The 20322-nt window shown below is 35.8% G+C and overlaps 1 protein-coding gene across 1 annotated transcript in view; it reads right to left on the bottom strand.

The window, feature by feature from the left end:
* The window catches only part of SLC9A9 (solute carrier family 9 member A9), a 220996-nt gene that overhangs the window by 101167 nt on the left and 99507 nt on the right, over window positions 1-20322 (bottom strand). Inside the window, exons 10-12 of the mRNA XM_014058069.2 lie at window positions 12683-12796; window positions 10243-10354; window positions 2835-2988 (exon numbers count right to left, since the gene is read on the bottom strand). Coding sequence (XP_013913544.2) covers window positions 2835-2988; window positions 10243-10354; window positions 12683-12796 — 380 coding nt within the window. The remainder of the gene's footprint in view (window positions 1-2834; window positions 2989-10242; window positions 10355-12682; window positions 12797-20322) is intronic.

Genomic DNA, 20322 nt, shown 5'->3' with positions numbered 1-20322 from the left:
TAGTTGAAGTTCCCAGGGTCATGTGATCACCTTTTGTGAATTTCTAGCAAGCAAAATCAATGGAGAAACCAGATTCATTTAACTACTTACTAACTTAACACCTGTAGTGAGTCAATTAACAAATGAGGCAAGAAAGGTCATATAATGGGACAAAACTCATTTAACAAATGTCTCTCTTAGGAACATAAATTTTGGGCTCAATTGGGGTCCTAAATCAAGGATTATCAATATAGTCAAATTCTAGATTAATTGGTTAATTAATTTCCTTAATAGAATATGCCTATGGCTTCAGGAACTGCTTCTCAGGAATCATAGGATCCTTTGTTTTCCATGATCTAAAGTTGATCGAAAAGTCATGTCAACTCCTCATTCCTATTCCCTGTTCTCTAAAGCCTACTTTTACATTCTTGAAAACTCTTGATATCAGGAACTCTTTGAAGGGGAGGCTTGTCAAAGGGATGATGGAAGAAATCAACTTTTTACTATGTCCCTATGGTCAGTAAGGCCTTTAGAAATGTTGCAGTGGCCTGATGTTGAAACACTCTGAGGAATAGGCAATATTTCTCATTGTTCTGAATGTTGTATTACTTTCTAATAGGCTGATTCAGTATTGTTAATTATTTTGTAATCTACCGTGTTTCCCAAAAATAAGACAGGGTCTTATTTTTCTTTTGACCCCTGAAATAAGTGCTTGGGGTTATTTTCGGGAGGTCTTATTATTTTTGAGGTGCAGGAGGTGGCAAGCGTGGTCACCTCATGGCTGCTGCTGTGTTGCAATATTTTCGGGGAGGGTTTATTTTTGGAGGAGGACTTATTTTAGTGCATGCACTCAGGCTTATTATCTGGGGAGGTTTTATTTTCAGGAAAACAGGGTAGAAACACTAATGTAGCAGAAAAGAGATATTATAATCTCTGTAGCAAAAATATCATAAAGGAAGAGGGACAACAACAACAAGGGTAGTACAAATTTTTGTCTTGTTTTATACAGATATTATTATTCTTTCCAGTGATCTATGTCCTATTATAGTTGTAGAATACGTGATCCTCTAGAACCTGAACAAAAGTTCTCTTCTTTGAACATAATAGGCAGAAGCTAGTTAATGATATATGTTTCCCTTCTCCTGTCCAGCTTATTCTGGATAGAAGTATTATTTCTCTTTCAGGCAGCTGCCCAGGTAGTTCTAGTCTGTGACAGCTATATACTTATGACCACTGGGCTTCAGACACCGATGTCTGAACCAGATTTAAACACTTGCAGGATTATCTGTGTTGCTACTGTCAGATTGATTTAAGACTATATAGCAGGGGGCTACTAAAGCTGAGATTTTCAAGATGAATTTAAAGGAAAGCCCGCATTGGCATAAAAGCAGATAGGATGGAATCAAAGTCCCATATAAAAAGCGTATGTTAAAAATTTCCTGACTTATTCAGTATAATATTTAGTAATATATTAAAACATATGGAACAGATTCCCCAAATGTACACAGTATGTTCTGCATACTCTTTTCACAGTAAATATTGAAATCTAAATGATGACCAAATGAAAGCACTGGAAATTACTCTTTGCTGCTATCTAGTGCACATTTGGATTTCTGCATTTAATGTTGGATAGCTCTAATTTGACAGAATAATTGAACCAAGGTTTTCTGCTGCTGAAATTTACTAGGCATCAAACTACTGCAATGTTGGTAAATAGCACTAATTATCTTTGCTTAAAGGACACACACACAAACATGCACACACCTGTAACTCAATTAGATAATCTTTCTTTTTACTGTAACTCAATTAGATAATCTTTCTTTTTTAAAATCTAGATTTGTTTTGGCTAGACAATAAAAGGAAATAATTTATGATCATAAAAGTCATTCTGAATGATGCAGCTAAATTACAGTTTACATTAAATATAAATTATACAATATCACAATTATTCCCCCAACCACCCCTGGTCTGTCTTCAAAAAGACAACTTCTATTTAAACCCAATGCAAAATAGCACATTTTCAATCTACGGTTAATAAATTAACCAATTAATAATAGTGATTTGTCAGCAAAGGTTTACAGTTGTATGTGTGAAGGAAGAAGAAAATTAAATGAGCAATGTGAAAATTATGTGCAATAAAAACAGTATTTGTCATCCAACTCTGAAGTAGTTGGCAGGAGACACCACTGCTGAATAAAATTAGGACTACAAATGTATTAGCTTACAGCACTCTTCACCAAATTTGCAGGCTTCAAATGAACCACGAATACCACTAGAATGGATGAAAATAGCTTACACTTTTGAGACTATACTAGTCCTAACACATCTCGGGGTGCCAAGCTGAAGTAGGCTAATTTATAAGAAGCACATCTTCTGATACACACTCCAGAAAAACTACTCAAATAAGAAGTAAGAACAGGAAAACTGCTTAAAAATATTTCAGAACTTCACCCACTAACATTGAGATCCATTTTAATTATTATTTTAATTAACACTGTGGCGCAGTGTTATAGTGCAGGCTACTTCTGCTGACTGCCGGCTGGCTGCAGTTTGGCAGTTCAAATCTCACCAGGCTCAAGGTTGACTCAGTCTTCCATCCTTCTGAGATGGGTAAAATGAGGACCCAGATTGCTGGGGGCAATATGCTGATTCTGTAAACCACTTAGAGAAGGCTGTAAAGCACTGTGAAAACGTACATAAGTCTAAGTGCTATTGCTATTCATGGCTATCTATTCTTTATATCTGACAACCCCTTCCCCAACAAAGAAAGAGTATTACTAAAGGAATAGAGGTAAAAAGTAATTGGATGAACAAATAATTTTTATAAGAAGAAATTATAAACTAATGACGCTTACCTGATTTGGAACCATGCAAGCATTGATGTAGTGCCACCGCCTAACACCCAGACTGTGAAGAAGACAATTAGTAAAGTAGTTGTAAACATCATTTGCTTAGGCTGAGATTCTGTGTCCCGAATAGCTAGTGCAAATGCTATTGCACCACGTAGACCTTCAGAAAAAAAAAGAAAGGGAAGACAAAGGGCATAAAATTATTGTACAAGAACTTTGAGTGAAACTCAAAGTTTCGTACGTACGTATGTACGTATGTATGTATTTAGAATGTAGACTATTCCAGATTATGTCCTAAGAAGGGAAATAATTACACAAGAGAGATATGGTTTAGTCACCAAATGTGGAATGGAACATACAGGTGAGACAATAAGGCTTGGATGAAAAATCCAGAGAAAGGCCAAGATAAAGCATGGAGCTCATTAGTTAGTTCTATGCAATCTACCCCAAGTAGATTGGGGCTGCCCTTAGAGAGTATTTAGAAACAGCAGTTGTACAAAATACAGGTGCTTATATAAAGCCAGTTTTGCAAATCCTGCTTTGGTTGCTAATTGATTTCTGGGTCTTATTTATGATATTTTGTCCTGTAAAGCCTTTATGGTTGTCAGAATTAAGCAAGGATGCACTGCTGCTCTGTGGCAGCCTTGATGTTTGAGAATCCTCTCTGTGGATATCTGGCTAGTTAAATCTTTGTTAATTTTTTGGAAATGTTTGAGTAATTTCAGAAAGCCATCCTTTACTTTCATATTACCATCTTCATATTTATTTTATGTGATTGTATTATTTTATTTTTGTGTGTTTTTATTTTGTACCATGAATATTTTAACTAGCATTTAAGCTAGAATTTTGATTCTGGCAACATAGAAATACTTGAAGTACTTAATAAGTACATAGCACACATTTAATTATTTCATTAGTGGACCACAGTTCTTCCATCACTTAAGTCCTCTGCTAATTTTATTAAAAATGAGGTTTATTATAAACATAAAGAAAAATTCAGCAATAAATCTAATCAACTGACCTCATGTAATATAATAAATTATTAGTTAGAAATGAAGACTTAATTCAGGAAAATTTAACTGGAGTTGGTAAATACATGTGAAAATATTGGCTTGATTATAAATGGAGGATGTCACAGAAATATGAATTAACGTCATCTAGTTTGCTGCTGGTCAAAGAGTAAAAATGAAACAAATGTTATAAATGTCCCAGGGGGAAAATGGCTGAAAGTCCTAAATGATGCCATCTGCTCTTTTGGTGAGAGGGATTTGCAGGCACAATTTCAGCACCAACATGATCATAACTTATTGTGATGTACTTATCCTAAGCCATTAAAAAAAGATACAAACAGCTTTTCTTGTGAATATAAAGCCGAATGAATGCACCTGAAATTACACAGCATGTTCACAAAAATAATTTCTAAATCTTTCTATGGGAAAGTTTTAATTTGAATTACTTTTACATCAGGTATTCTGATAATTCTTTGACTTTTATTATATGTAATGGTTTTATTTTATCTTCTGAATGGGCATTCATCTTACAATTCTGTATATTCAAGGCTCGCTTTAGGATTTCTAGATGCAGCTCATTTTATTGGTTAGAGAAACAAACAATTAGGGTTTACCTTCCTCTGTAAAATGATGGAAGTTCCCCCCTCCTTTTTATGTCATAAATATCTATACAGTTATATCAGTGTCTTGTTTGAATTAGTAGTTTAATGAAGACAACCTGTTACATTGAAATTATAATTTGCTTCATACATTTTTTTCCAGAGAACAATAATGTAGGCATTATAAAAGCCTTGTTCCTTGTGTAAAATACAGTTATTTCTTTTATGTATTAAGTACCTATGAGAGTTCTTTTTGTAAAGTATCTATATTGCTGATTTTCACTTAGCTTATTTATTGTACAGATCAGTGCTGATTTATGGAACAAACTGCATCTTCATCATTTTTTCTATTTTGTTTATTTTGTATATATGGGAGGCTAGCTGTAACTTCATATTATAGCTTAAAACCAACCTTTTATTAAGCACCACTATCTAAACACTTTAAATTCCCCTAGTGTGAACATTTGTTTTTAAAGGAAGACAGTTTGAGCAAAGAATTAAGTCAAGTTTTAGAATCAGAATCCATACAACTCCATTCCGCATCAGATGAACGGTTTAGCTTTTCTTGCTTCTCAGAATGGGCTAAATTTTGTCTCATTGTTTTCATATAATCATATTATTTTATTATAGATTAGAAACCACTTTCAGAAATAAACACTGCCATGACCAATAGCCCCAGTAAGACCCCATCGAATTATATATTGATTACAGACACTTTGTGCAGAGTGTATCTTGATGAAATGAATAAATAATGAACAAAATTGTCAGCCTTAACTGCTTTAAGAATTAGCAGTTTTATTGTATGTCTTACATATTGTATGTTATTTGACACAAATTTTAAGTACTGGTAGCTCTTTTGGAAATCAAAGAAAATGAATCAACATTTAGTTGCTTGGCAGCAGCTATCTAGATGTGATCAAATCCTCCCATATGTTTGCTGGTTATTAAGAAGTCCATAAGAATGCTTGTTTATCATAATATAAGCATTTTAAAAAAATTCTTCTAGAAATCTATATTTTCTTTATATATCAACCTAATAAATTAAATTTAAAAAATATTCAAAATCTCAAGACCATAAATGAGCCTTTGAAAGCAGAACATGTTATCCTCCATTTAGGGAGCCTCTATCATAGCTCTTTTTGTGAGAATAAGTGATTTGTGGTTCAATAATCATATTCAGACCACACATTTCAGCAGATTTATTATTTATTCAGCAAATAACAGAATAATAGTGTAATAGTGTTCATGCCCCATTGAGGGCATGAAGTTCAAATTCTGCCTTATGGTGGGGATATCCATGTGGTTGCTGTTTGAAAGAGAAGGGAGCAAAGAAATTTAATAAATTAATTAATTTTGGGGTGCCTCTTTTTCATAACCTCCTGCTCCATTCTGAGTATTTAAATTCATCGAGTGTGTAATTAGATTAAATGAGAGATATAATAGTTATTGTTTAATGACTGGTCACTTAACAACTGTTTAAAGCTACAATAATTTGAAAAAAGCTACTTATGATCCATCCTTGAAGGTCACTGCATCACTGGCAGAAAATAGCAAAAAAAGCCCATTGAATATGCTAGAATCATTTAATGACCCCATGATTCATTTAACGACTGTGGTTATTTACTTTGTGACCATCATAAAACAGTCATAAGATTGAGCCAAATCCTATGGTGACCCCACTTAATGACCACAATGACCTATGACCAAAATACTGGGCTCAATTGTGGTTCTAAGTCAAGGACTATCTGCAATCAAATGGAAATATTGATACTCAATTGCACACCTTAAAGATAGACATTTTCTTCCTCTCCCTGTCGATTTCGTGGAAAAGCAATGTAAATATTTGAAAAATAAATGTGAAAGTTCTTCGCCAATAGTTGACATTCCTGAAAAATGTGTGTCATTATTGCTCCATGCTGAGATCCATATCCAAACATGCTCTTTTAATGCCGTTTCTTCACTGGTCTTTTACAGTGCTATCCAACCATCATTGTGCTAATATATTGTATTTTTATATAGGGATTGTTTTATATTGCATTTTCTATGTGAGTCAATGAGAGTTATATTTGACTGTAACAGCTTACAGAAAGAAAAGAAAAAATAACAATGAAGATAGATTTTATATAACTTTAAATAAAAAAAACCATCTAATGCTGGTAATTTATACATATTAGGCAATCATATAATATACATGCTTAATATATAATTATAATGGGCATGCAGATTACATAATATTTAATGAGTAAAAGGAGATGCATGCCTATTTTTGCGTCATTTAAAAGCATGATATAACCCAAGAGATCTTCAGCTGGCCACTATTTCATTAAAGCTAGGGGTAATCTGACATCATTTTAACATGAGAGAGATACCCTCCAAAATGAATAAGCCTGTTCTCCAGAGAATAGAGATGAAACAACCATATGGTATACCATCTGAATTTCATTTCCTCAACTGAGCTGCCACTTTTAAGTCCATTTCATAAACTTTTATAATAGGCATGCTTCACCCGGGTAATTAAAGTGATTAAAATCATTATTGCACATCATCATCAGAGGATAGAGGCAAGCCTTTCTGAAATGATAATAAGCCTTCCTAGTGAATGCCATTGATCACAGAACAGCTCTGTTTAGTTGCTGCAGTATATCACCATTTCTTACAAGAAAAGTATAATGGTCAGGGCTTGTTCTTCTTTTAAATAAGGAATGCAGTGTCTATGAAGATTTTCAATCATCCAGGTCATGCTTGTCCCAAAAGTGCTTTTTCCAAAAGGCAATAGGACTTTCTTGGTTTTTTCTTTGAAAATGTTTTGCTTCTAATTCAATAAGTTTCTATTTAGATACACATAATCATAATCTTTCAACTTCTGTTAGAAAAAGAACTATGTATGTATGTATGTATGTATGTATGTATATATGTATGTATATGTATATGTATATGTATATGTATATGTATATGTATATGTATATGTATATGTATATGTATATGTATATGTATATGTATATGTATATGTATATGTATATGTATATGTATATGTATATGCATATGGTGTTTTCGGCTTAAAGCGTGGTCAGAGCTGCCATCTTTCTATAAATCTTGGTGTGTGTGTGTGTGTATGGAGTTCTGGCTTTGTTTCAGTAAGTGGATTGATTGGCTGTGTGGTTGTATCATGATTGGTGCTGATTGGTGATGGCTGTGTGTCCATTGTTGTTTTGTGTTGTAACGGCCTGGGTGGTGGGTGAGGCTCGTTTGTTGACTAGGGCTAGTTTCCAGATGTCTGGTAGGTAGAAGGTATCATTACGTTTATTCATGTTGTGGGGGTGTTTGTCTATTTCGATGGTTTCCATAATTATTCTCTTGTTGAAGTGTTCTATTTTGGAGATTAACCTGGTTCCTTCAAAATTAATTTCATGTCCTGTAGTTTTAAGGTGCTGGAAAAGGGAGGAAGTTTTTTCTTTTTTTCTTACTCGTTCTTGTGTTCTGCGATGCATGCATTTATTCTCCTGTTCATTTGTCCTATGTATGTTGCAGGGAAGATTTTGCATGGTATTTCTAGACTGCTTGGTTTTCTAGCCGGATTTTGTCTTTGGGGTTTCTTAAGATGTTGGCTATTTTTTCATCAGTGTTGAAGGCTGTCTTGATATTGTGTTTGTGGATAATTTTGCTGATTTTATCTGTGGTGACTTTGATGTAAGGGAGGAGGGCGATGCAATTGTCCTGTTCTGTGTGTCGGTTCTTGGGGGAAGTCTCCCTTTGGATTAGGTTGGTAATTGTTTTTCTTTGGAATCCATTGGAGATTAATACGTTTGAGAGAGTGTGTAATTCAGTTTTTAGGTGGTCTTTGTTGGTTAGACATTTGGTTCTGGAGATGAGGGTCTTGGCTACAGAGTTGATCTGTGTAGGATGGTGATGGGATTGTGCATTTAAGTAATAGCAATAGCAATAGCAGTAGACTTATATACCGCTTCATAGGGCTTTCAGCCCTCTCTAAGCGGTTTACAGAGAGTCAGCATATTGCCCCCAACAATCTGGGTCCTCATTTTACCCACCTCGGAAGGATGGAAGGCTGAGTCAACCCTGAGCCGGTGAGATTTGAACCGCTGAACTGATGATCTAGCAGTAGCCTGCAGTGCTGCATTTAACCACTGCGCCACCTTGGCTCAGTAGCAGTTGGTATGTGTTTTTTTCTAGTAGATGTTGTGTCCTAGGGAGCCATTGGGTTTTTTGTAGATTAGGATGTCCAGAAAGGGAAGTTGGTTGTTTGCTTCTATTTCCATAGTGAAATTTCCATATGTTCAGTTCTAATTGACTGGTGGAAAATGGATTTAGCTCTCTGACGGTCTGTTGTTAGCTCTTTGAGAATCATTGAGGTCACTTGGGGATTTATCTCTTCAGAGTCACCCTAATCAGAGTGCAAGCAGTGTGGAACTTTCTTGGGACTGCTCAAAAGACTGTGTTATAAACAGAAGATAGGTGGTGTTGTATCCATCCTCCTCTGTTAAGAAAGAGTTGTTCAATTTTAACATAGATGGCGCCTTTGACTGCTCTTTCAAACCAGTGATTCTCTCTGTCCAGAATGTGATCTTTGCTGTCTTCAAAGGACTGACTTTGTCTTTCAGATGTTGAATACTCTCTTGAAGATTTTATTCTGTGTTGGGCCATGTGTTTGAAGTGGTTGTTTTGTTTCCCAATGTACAGGTCTAGACAAACTTCTGCCTTAATATATTCTTGAGCTTAAAAGTATGTCTGTATATTGTGTTGACTGAAATTCTTCCTGAGCTTTTCAGATATTTCTACAATGCATGCAATGACAATGCTGTTCCATTTGTTGTTCTCTTCTTTATCTGTTATGAAGGAACTTCTGCTGTGACCTTTTTGTGAAATTGATGAAGGCCCTGTTAGGATAACCTTTCTGAGGGCTTCCTTAATGTGTTTTTGTTTTGTCTTTCTTTTCCCCCTCTTTGCTGGTAGGCAAATCTTCAGCCTGATGGTATAGAGTTCTGATTACTCCAAGTGTGTAATTCAGTGGATGGTGAGAATCAAATACTGATCTCTGTGTGTGGATTTTCTATATACTTCAGTATTGAAGCTTCTATCTTCCTTAATGTCCAGGAAATCCAGACTATTTTCCTTAACATCTTTCTGTGGAGATGAAAACCTCCAAGTACATTGATTTTGTGGACAGCAACATTAAATTCTCACAGGATGATTTAAGGGAAATAATTTAGCCTTCCTGGACTCTATAGTACACATTAAGGAAGACAGAAGCAAAGTTCACATTCTGGACAGAGAGGACCACTGATATGAAAGAAGAGTCAGAAGCCACATATGTTAAAATTGAACAGGCTTCAACAGAAGGGAACGGATATGGCACCACCCACTTATGTCCTGTTTACAATGCAGTCCTTTCAGCAGTCCCAAGAAGGTTCCACACTGTTTGAACTCTAATTCACATGACTCTTAGGATGCAGATAAATCCCCAAGTGGTCTTAATGACTGTCAGAGAGCGAATGATTGACCAGATGACTGCAAAGAGTATAAATTCTTCCATTCTCCACCAGTAAGTGATAACTGAAGAAGCTTCCTGGATGAGAAACAAAACATTTTCAAAGGAAAAAAAACTAAGAAAGTCCAATTACCTTTTGGAAAAAGCACCATTGGAACAAGTAATACAGTGATAATATTTGTTCATTTTCATGTTTTTTTTAAAAAATTACAAATCTAAAAACTACAGTGCCTAAAATATATTATTTATATTAGCTAGCAGTGAGGTTGGGTTTTTTTTTTAGTATCATAATAGAAACTTACCTGAGAACATCATCATATGTTGAAAGTTCTTTGGAATTTTTTGTTTTCGGCCGAGGTTCAAAATAAATGAAATTGGATATATGTTAAAGGCTCTTGCTACAAAAACTGCCACCTACATCATTTGGGATTAGAAGCTGAGAAAAATAAGGAAGGATTGTATGATACAAGACCAAGATTAATCAATATTATTTAACTCAGAAGCAGAATCATGAGTTTAGGTGGAAGTGGAGTAGGAACAATACAATATTTTGATTGCTATTCACAGTCTGCTCTTTCTTTGAACATCTTACTCTTTTAAATGTGTAATTCTTTCTTGAACATCCTAAATCTAAATTCATATTTCATCTTTGTCAAGCCCATGCTTTGTCCCTAAATGTCTGAGAAATCTTCACTTTAGTTTTTTAGATACCAAAACAAAAGAAGAGAGCAGCTGATGTAGTAGTTAAGATGCTTGTCCAAAAACCAGGTGGCTATGAGTTTTAGGCCTGCCTTAGGCCTGAAATCCAGTTGCGTGATTTTGCACCAGTCATTCTCTCTCAGCCCAACCCACTTTACATGATTGTTGTGAATAGGAGATAGCATTAGATACAGTATATTGACTGTCTTGAGCAATCTATTAAAAATAAGTTGAAAAAAAATCAAATATTAATAAAAATAAGAATCAGTAAATATTCTAACCAAGCTGAGCAAGAAAATATGAAATTGACACAAGGGCCAACAGATTGGAAGAAGTCAATCTACATTAAAGAAGAAAAAAAGAGGTAGCCTCGGGTATTCTTAACTGGGTATACAAACTATTATATGTTATCTTAATCTCAAGTGCAAATAAAATAATGCTTTATTCAATGTGGATTAAAGTCCTACATGAAAAAAGAGGGGCTAGATTTTCAAAATGCTTTAGAAAAGACCAAGAAACATGAGCTTTTTTGATGATGCATGTTGGACAAATAAGAAAGCCAAAGAATATCAAAAGGAAGTCACTAAGTGCTTTATTGATTGTAAAAAGGGTTTTGATTGTGTTGATAACATCAAGCTGTAGAATAGGCTCAGAAAAATGGTATAAACATATTCTCCTCATGAGAAATTTATATCCAGGTCAGGGATGCATAGTACATACAGAACAAGGTCAAACAAACTAGTTCTAGGTTGGCAAATAAATTAAACAAGGGTTTATACTTGCCCCTTATTTATTCAGCCATTTATTCCATACACTGAATATATTAAGAGAAGATGGATTGAAAGGAGAAGGGACGATGTTAGAATAAGGAAGAAATATCAATAATATGTGTCATGCGGTTAACAGTTCTCTGATAGTCAAAAACGAAAAGAATTCCCATATTCTAGTAATAAAATTAAGGAGCAAAATGAAAAAAGTGGGACTAAAATTAAACATAACCCAACTAATGACAACAGAAGAACTAGCCTTAGAATTAACAGTGAAGATATTGAATTGGTAGATAGCTTCTGCTTTTTAGAATTAACTATCACCAGTAGAGGAACAAAGTGAATCAAAAAATTCACCAAAGACTAATTCTTGGTAAAGCAGTCATGAAGGCCTTATAAAATACATTTAAAAGCAGTGGTATGCCTATACCTACAAAGATCACAACTGTGCAAACTATGGTATTCTCTGTGACATTCTATTAAAGCAAAAGTTGGACTTTGAAGAAAAAAGAGTATTGATGCTTTTGAACTTTGGTGTTAGAAAAAGACTCCTGAGAATACCACAGAGAGCTAAGAAAACCAACAAATAAAAATAGCTCATTGAACAAATAATCCAGGGTTCTCACTCAAGGAACAAATGACTAGGCTCAAATTCTACTTTGGACATACTAGGAAGACCTCTCTCTCTCTGCAGAAAGTTCTAATTCTGGGAAAGATGGAAAGAAATGGAAGAAGAGGATGACTAGTAGCAAGATGGATGAACAGAGATGATGAATACCATTAGCAGACCTAAATATCAGGTTTAGTTCAGATCATCATGGAGAAAATGTATGTGGTCACTAAAAGTCAACAATGACTTGATGACACATAATTAATAATAATTTGTGGATGAATAAATTTAAATCATTGGAAACAGCACATGTATATCATTCGTGTTTTTAACTTAGGAACATCTGTATTCAAGCAGTTGTTCATGTATCAGTTTATTCAATGACCATCATCCAATGGTGGTCTTCAAACATGGGGCATGCAATATGTCTGATGTCAGGAGTAAAGCCAATAGTATATCTTCACTTCCTAGGAATGGTATGAGGAGGAATTGGCTATTCTTGCCCAGAAAAAAATAAACAGCAAAAACATTTTATATATGCATTGAAGTCTCTGGATTCTGGTTTATATCTCCAATTATATAATTTATCTGTTCATCATGAAAATAAACACCTTATGCCATATGTTTGCTGTACTATGCATTTCTTGTTATTCAAACAAAGGATACAAATGCTCCAAATATAAATAGAGCATTGAAAATATGATTTTGAAATGTAAACAGTGCTAGTCCCATATAGCAAAAGATTACATTCTCAGCCAAAAAGTTCATGAACTCGAACAACTGAAATGAGAGAGAAACAAAATTATTACCCCGGTTAAAGTAGATGAGCAAGTTGGGACAAGGTAAACATATCAAACTGGGCATTCATTTCATGTTCCACAAATCAGCTCAGTTTTTAAAAAATATTAAGCTCCAATAAACAAGATGACAAACAGATAGTTTAGTCCACTGTATAGTACTATAACTCTTGTCATGACCTTTAACTGGGCAAAATGCTGCATTCTAGAACAGCAATTTTTGAACCAAGTACTTTACATACAGATTGTGTCCAAAATCCAGAACCCAAGACTCCGAAGAACTGAAATTAAGGAAAGTTGTGACTGCTTCAGTCCTACTGGCTGCTACTGGGCTACTGTGGTAACATAATCTTTATTTTCAACAATCTGTGACAATTTCCTAGTCACTCTCATAATCCCTTGTTCCCTCCCCAACCAGCAGCAGTCACTTACTTGCCTGCTGGGAAGGGAAAGGAGAGATGCTTCCTGCCAGATTCCCACAAAGAGACTCAATATTTAGACTGGCAGGAAATCAGAGATTACTCCTGTCCCCTTGTTTGTTTGGCTGCTCTAGGTCATTCTGTTTTTTTCTGTTTAGATAAGAAAATATATCTGAAATGATGACCCAACAGGGTATGGGATGTTTAGTAATAGGTGAATTAGAAATCTGCTTAAATAATAGCCATTATTCTCTACTGCAGCATGTATCAAGTGTACTCTACATATGAGTAAAAATGTGCAAAGTCTTTTTCCTGTTTTATTAATCAAGCCACATTATCTGCCCCACTTCAAATCTGCAAAAGTCTTTTAACAAACATACAAAAATACAGGGATAGCTGTGCTGTTAGAAAACCAGTTGAAAATTTTATAAAATCGACAATATACACATTTCATATGCTAGCTAAAATGTTATCGACTACCACAGTATTTATCATAATGGAAACAGTAGTTACCTAGCACAAATCACTTTTTTTTTGTAATTATAGTTTTTAAAGTTCCCTTAGGAAACAATTACTTCTATTGTTTCCTATGGGGGATTTTAAAGAATGTTTTCAAAAAATGTTTTTGTCAAAATCTGGCCAATTTTTCAGCATGCTGAACGGTAGGTAACACTCCACATGACCTGCCATCCCACCTAATCGTGTGGCCTTTCAAATTATGTTCATTTGGAACACAGCCAATTCAAAATGTTTTGTTCTGAGAATAAACCAAACATCTGTGCCCACCCTAATGCACCTGGAAGCTATTTGTCCAATGTGGTACGTAATGAAGCTATTATGTTAACACGGCACCAATATTAAATTTCAGAAAACGTTTAAAGCACTACAATATTTTTTTGAACATCCAGAGTACTTGGAAAATTGCATCCTGTCCATAAATATTATTTCTAATTTTTATTCTCTTTCACCATAACCTTGCCTGCTCCAGATGTCACATCTCTATGTATCCACCTTCTCCCAGAAAAAGCAGCTCTCAGACTGAAACAGACTGTCTATCCATAAAGAAGGTGTGTGTGTATGTATGTGTGTATGTATATTTTATAATACCAGTTGGAAAAACCACATCTTGACACATTTATAGAAATCCAACCACACTTTGGGGGTGGGGGTGGGGGGTGGGGAAGGAACAGGATGAGATTACAGACTTTTATTAAGGAAAAGTAGAAATTCTGGACTTAATATCATGAGTTTTCTGGATGTCACTAGGAACTGGCAGCTCTTTGCAAATTTGTCCCACAGGCGCAAAGTAATAAGTTTGCACTTAATATTAATTATTTATGTGCTATTTATGGTCAAATATGACATCATCCTCAGAATGACTATACAGGTGTTAAAACATGTCCTCAGCAACTCCAATTGAATACTTTGATTCCAGCAATGTTGACTTCACGCTATATTTTTTGACTTTTGATGCCATGAGACAACATGCATATTTTGGCTTGAAAATGAAAGACTGAGTGGGGGGAGATATAAAACTACTTTTAAATCAACTTAAAATTATGACTATTCCATCAACCTAAAGTGAAAAACAAGTAAGAACCCAGTGTACCATAACTATCTTGTGGAGCAATTCATTTCTTTCTTTCTTTATAGCATTGCAAAATAAAAAGATTTTTCCTTCAGAAGGTTTACTTTTACAGTTATATGGTTCTGTAAATGGTATGCCACTATAAAGCAAATAAAAAATCAGAAGTTCAAATCCCCCTTCCTTTTCCTAGCTTAACTGCCAAAATAAAGAGTGTACTAAAAGCAGATCACTTTGTGACTCTCACCACTCTTCCATTCAATTATTAGCTATTTCTCGGCTTGTAAAAGGATTCTTCTTTTGAAGTCAGTAAGGTAGCTATATTCAATACTCTTTAGAACTAATCAAGAGATTCAGATAAACTTAGCAGAGTATTGATTTTGAGATCATCTCTCTTCTTCAGGAATTCTATGCAGGGTGCACTGAACCCTTGAAGCTTTGTTGTTGTTCTTTTCTTCACTCAGAAACCCTCTTCAATGGTCTTTAGTTCATTCTAAATTCATATATTTTCATCAGCTAACACTGTCTAAGTCCCAACTGGTTTGCCAGCCATGTTTTCTGCCTATTCCCAATCTAACTACAGCTCCCATCTTTCTCTCTCCACAGTGCATTTCAATCTCCTCTTTCCTTTACAAGAGATTCTTTCTTTCAATGTGAAAATGTTATTTGTTTCTTCCCAAATTATTTTTGTAGTTCAATCTTAACCATCCAAGGCACAGGTTGTGTGCTTGGGAGATAATGGGACTGCATGGCAGATTCTGTTCATTTGCTCCATTGATACTTTGTACTCTTTGAGCTTGGTTGCTTGCTTGCACATGTTTCATTAGTCAACTAAATAACATTATCAGTGCAAGTAATGGTACTGTTTGCTCCCTGTTTATATACAAGTAGTTCTTGACTTATGACTTCAATGAATGAATGTGGAGTTAGGATCATAAGTCTTTGCTGAAGTGGATCACCAGATAACCTGATCTGATTTTATGATTATTTTGTGTGTGTATGGTGGTCATTACGTTCACTTGTTTATTTGATAATTTTGTGTAATTAAAAAAAAATCTTAGGAAAACTCTTCCTAACAATATGAGTAATATGATAGTGGAAACAACTACTTATAGAAGCATTGGCTTCCTTTATTGAATTTATTTGTATCCATTTGCATGTGACAAACTTGTCATCTGAATTTTCCAACTTGAACATGACTTGCACCTGAGAATGCTCATACAAAATTTATAAGTTACTAGCTACGGTGTTCTTTTTTATAGTTTATGAATAAAGGTGCATGTAATCTTTCTGACCAAAGAAAATAGAATCTGAGCTAGTAGAATTTCAAATCTTTCAAATCTGACATACTTCACACACATATATCTAATGATACACTTATTTAAGACATGGAAGCACAGAAAAGTAGATTTCAACAAAAGGAAAGGCACACTTTGAAGCCAAATTTTCTATTCTTATACCACTGAACTGACAGTTAGAGCTGTGTATGTTTTAAGGATTCATTGCTATGTCTGTGTTCATTAGAAAGAAGTCATGTCTTCATTCCAAGCCAGTTGCCCCAAAATCACTAAGACAATGGTTTACTTTTTTTATTTTGCACCTATATTTCGATTAATGGAACAGGTTACTGTTCATGGTTCAAAAGAAAAAAAATCATTCTTATTCTCTCTCCAAGCATCTTATAAATATAACATTTTCTTGTATCTTGCTATTATAGTTCTCCTAACCTCTGGCAATCAATTCTATTTCTGAAGAGATAGAATACAATTTATTTATTTATCATCCATTTGCTGAAAGAAAAACTTTCAGCCTAACATATCAAAATCCATTCTATGCCAACTTTTCAGTTCAGGATAATGATTTTGTGTCCATAATTTTTAAAAACCTGCTATCACCTGTTGCTGGTATGTCATAATCTAATATTCCTTTTCTGCTAGATGTTACATTCTAAATTAATATAACACAACACCAATATTGTCTTAGTCCTGAAAGACTTAAGAAACCAGAAAAGCTGCAAGCTGCTGAAAACAGGTGTATATAGTGAAAAATGGCACCTCCACATATCAACAAGGATATCTGCAGAGTTTGATCAAGAAATTCAATATGGCAACTGTGATGGTGACATTAAAGCTTTGCAGTTTGGGGGAGGGAATGTGTGTGTGTGTTACATCTGCTGAGCCCATAATACCTGGTGAAAATTTTGACTGAACCATCAGGGCTACAGGTCTAACAAGACTATTTGCCATCTGGTATGTTTATATATATCGTATATCCTTTTACAATCATTTATTTACTTAACAATCTTCCATATCTTAACAATCTTGCATATTTTTATACATAATCTTAAGAAATTCTAAAATTCAATATTTTGATGTCAACTCTATAGATATATTCCATATTCAGCATATACTAATTATATTATTTGGAAGGAATAAAATAATATCCACAGATAAATTGTTCTACATAAGGCAAGTGCGATCTTACAAAAATATCCAGAACCACCCAGTGGTGGGGTGCAAATAATTTAGCAACCGGTTTGCCCAGGGACAGGTTGGCTGGGAGGCGTGGGCCATCCTTGATCTCCAGCTCTGTCACACATGCAGGATGAGCATCCCACAATGGCCAACCTGACCTTGGGCCGACTGGTTGTAAATTCCCACCCACCCTTATCAAAGTGGATCGTGGGCACTGCACTACAATGGAGAAATGGGAAATGAAGTAGCCAGCACGAGAAAAGGAGGAGGAACAGGGAGAAGAAAGAGAGAAAGCACCCTCCTCTTTTCCTGGCACCAAACACTCTGTTGCCCATTTCTCCATTGCAGCGCAGCTAATTCAGTTTATTTTGTGTGAGTTATTCTTTTTAATACAGACTACTCTGCCTTGAGGTGAGATTCAGATAGCTTTCTGCTTAGGTGGCAGGTGCAGTGTGTCCCCACTGCTGTGCATCTCTGGCACATGCTGTGGCTACACTGTTTTCTCTGGGACCTTACGCACCCTTTGGCCTCCTGACTGGCTGTCCCCTTTCTCTTTGGCCAGGATGTCTCAGGGGACCTCTGGCATTGGAAGCATTTTGCAATTAAGTTCCTTGTCTGAGGGGACCCTGTAGAGAAAACAAAGCCTGGTGGGACAGCTGGCTTGGGCTCTCCGCTGGCGTTTGGGCTGCCACCTTATGTGCAGGCCCCACCCTACCACCTGCTGTAAAGTAAGACAGTTTTCTTGGACTTTTGGAGAGGGTTTTTTTTTCTGCCTGGAAGGAAGTTGAATGAAAACAAGATGTGTTCTGGAAAACACAGATTTTCCGGAACACATCTAACCGGTTCACTGAACTCAGCAAAATATTAGCTACTGGTTTTAGTGGTGCAAACAGGCTGAATCCCACCACTGGAACCACCCTAAAATTTAAAAACAGGTAAGAGTATACAGAACATTCTAGGAAATAGTATTGTTCTATAGTTTCTCCATAATGGTTGAGAAGTAAAAATATCTATAGCTCTGAATTAATAAGTAAATGATGCAAAACATATATGAAAATAATATTGATAAAACTCTAAAACTCCCAATGAGTAATTGTATTTTTAAACCAGGAAAGCAAATCAAGAGCTAATTTATTCTTGTTTATGATTTTCTAAGATATTTTTAATTGTTTCAGGATCTTGTATCTGAATTCTGTTTATAATCTTAACTTTCCCAGTGCCAGATTTAGATGTGCTTTCTCTTAACATGCTGCTAATATTAAAAAGAGATATTTAGCACTAGCACTGAAGACTTATACACCTCTTCACAGTGTTTTACAGCCATCTCTAAGTGATTTACAGAGTCAGCATATTGTCCCCAACAATCTGAGTTCCCATTTTACCCACTTCAGAAGAACGGAAGGCTGAGTCAACCTTGAGCCAGTGAGAATTGAACTGCTGAACTGCAGCCAGCAGTCAGCAGAAGTAGCTTGCAGTAGTGCATTCTAACCACTGACCCACCACAGCTCATTAAATTAACATGTAGAAGGTGGATTTTATTCTGAAACAAAATATCCACCTTAGAACAATTTATTTAAGAATCACTCAGCAAGAAAGGTCACTGCTCTACATGAAACAGCTTCCAATATATAGGTGAAACTCGAAAAGTTAGAATATCGTGCAAAAGTTCATTTATTTCAGTAATGCAACTTAAAAGGTGAAACTAATATATGAGATAGACTAATCACATGCAAAGCAAGATAGTTGAAACCGTGATTTGTCATAATTGTGATGATTACGATTTACAGCTCAGGAAAACCCCAAATCCACAATCTCAGAAAATCAGAATATTGTGAAAAGGTGCAATATTCTAGGCTCAAAGTGTCCCACTCTAATCAGCTAATTAAGCCATAACACCTGCAAAGGGTTCCTGAGCATTTAAATGGTCTATTAGTTTGGTTCAGTCAGGAATCACAATCATGGGAAAGAATGCTGACCTGACAGTTGTGAGAAAACTATCATTGACACCCTCCATAAGGAGGGAAAGCCTAAAAAAGTAATTGCAGAAGAAGTTGGATGTTCCCAAAGTGCTGTATCAAAGCACATTAATAGAAAGTTATGTGGAAGGGAAAAGCGTGGAAGAAAAAGATGCACAAGCAGCAGGGATGACCGCAGCCTGGAGAGGATTGTCACTGGACTGAGGCTGGAGTCAGTGCATCAAGAGCCACCACGCACAGATGGAGCCTGGACATGGGCTTCGTATTCCTCTTGGCAAGCCATTCCTGAACAACAAACAACGTCAGAAGCGTCTTATCTGGGCTAAAGAAAAACAGACCTGGTCTGTTGCTCAGTGGTCCAAAGTCCTCTTTTCTGATGAGAGCAACGTTTGACCCAGAGTATGGAGGAAGAATGGAGAGGAACATATTGCAAGATGCTTGAAGTCCAATGTGAAGTTTCCACAGTAGGTGTTGGGAGCCATGTTATCTGCTGGTGTTGGTCCGCTGTGCTTCATTAAGTCCAGGGTCAATGCAGCCGTGTACCAGGAGATTTTAGAGCACTTCATGCTTCCCTCTGCAGACGAGCTTTATGGGGATGCTGATTTCATTTTACAGCAGGACTTGGCATCTGCCCACACTGCCAAAAGCACCAAAACCTGGTAACCGTGAGGTTACTGTGCTTGATAGGCCAGCAAACTCGCCTGACCTGAACCTGATAGAGAATCTATGGGGCATTGCCAAGAGAAAGATGAGAGAAATGAGACTGAACAATGCAGAAGAGCTGAAGGCTCCTATTGAAGCATCCTGGTCTCCCATAATACCTCAGCACTGCCATAGGCTGATGGCTTCCATGCCACGCCGCATTTAGGCAGTAATGGCTGCAAAAGGGGCCCTAACCAAGTACTGAGTACATATGCATGCTTATACCTTTCAGAGGTCCGATATTGTTCTATGTACAATCCTTTTTTTTATTGATTGCATGTAATGTTCTAATTTTCTGAGATGGTGGGTTTGGGGTTTTCCTGAGCTGTAAGCCATAATCATCACAATTATGA

Source organism: Thamnophis sirtalis, unplaced genomic scaffold (assembly GCF_051295495.1).
Source record: "Thamnophis sirtalis isolate CommonGarterSnake01/CBP01778 unplaced genomic scaffold, rThaSir2_p1.2 scaffold_11, whole genome shotgun sequence".
In the NCBI taxonomy this organism is placed as follows: Eukaryota; Metazoa; Chordata; class Lepidosauria; order Squamata; family Natricidae; genus Thamnophis; species Thamnophis sirtalis.
This window is presented reverse-complemented; position numbering and strand designations above follow the sequence as displayed.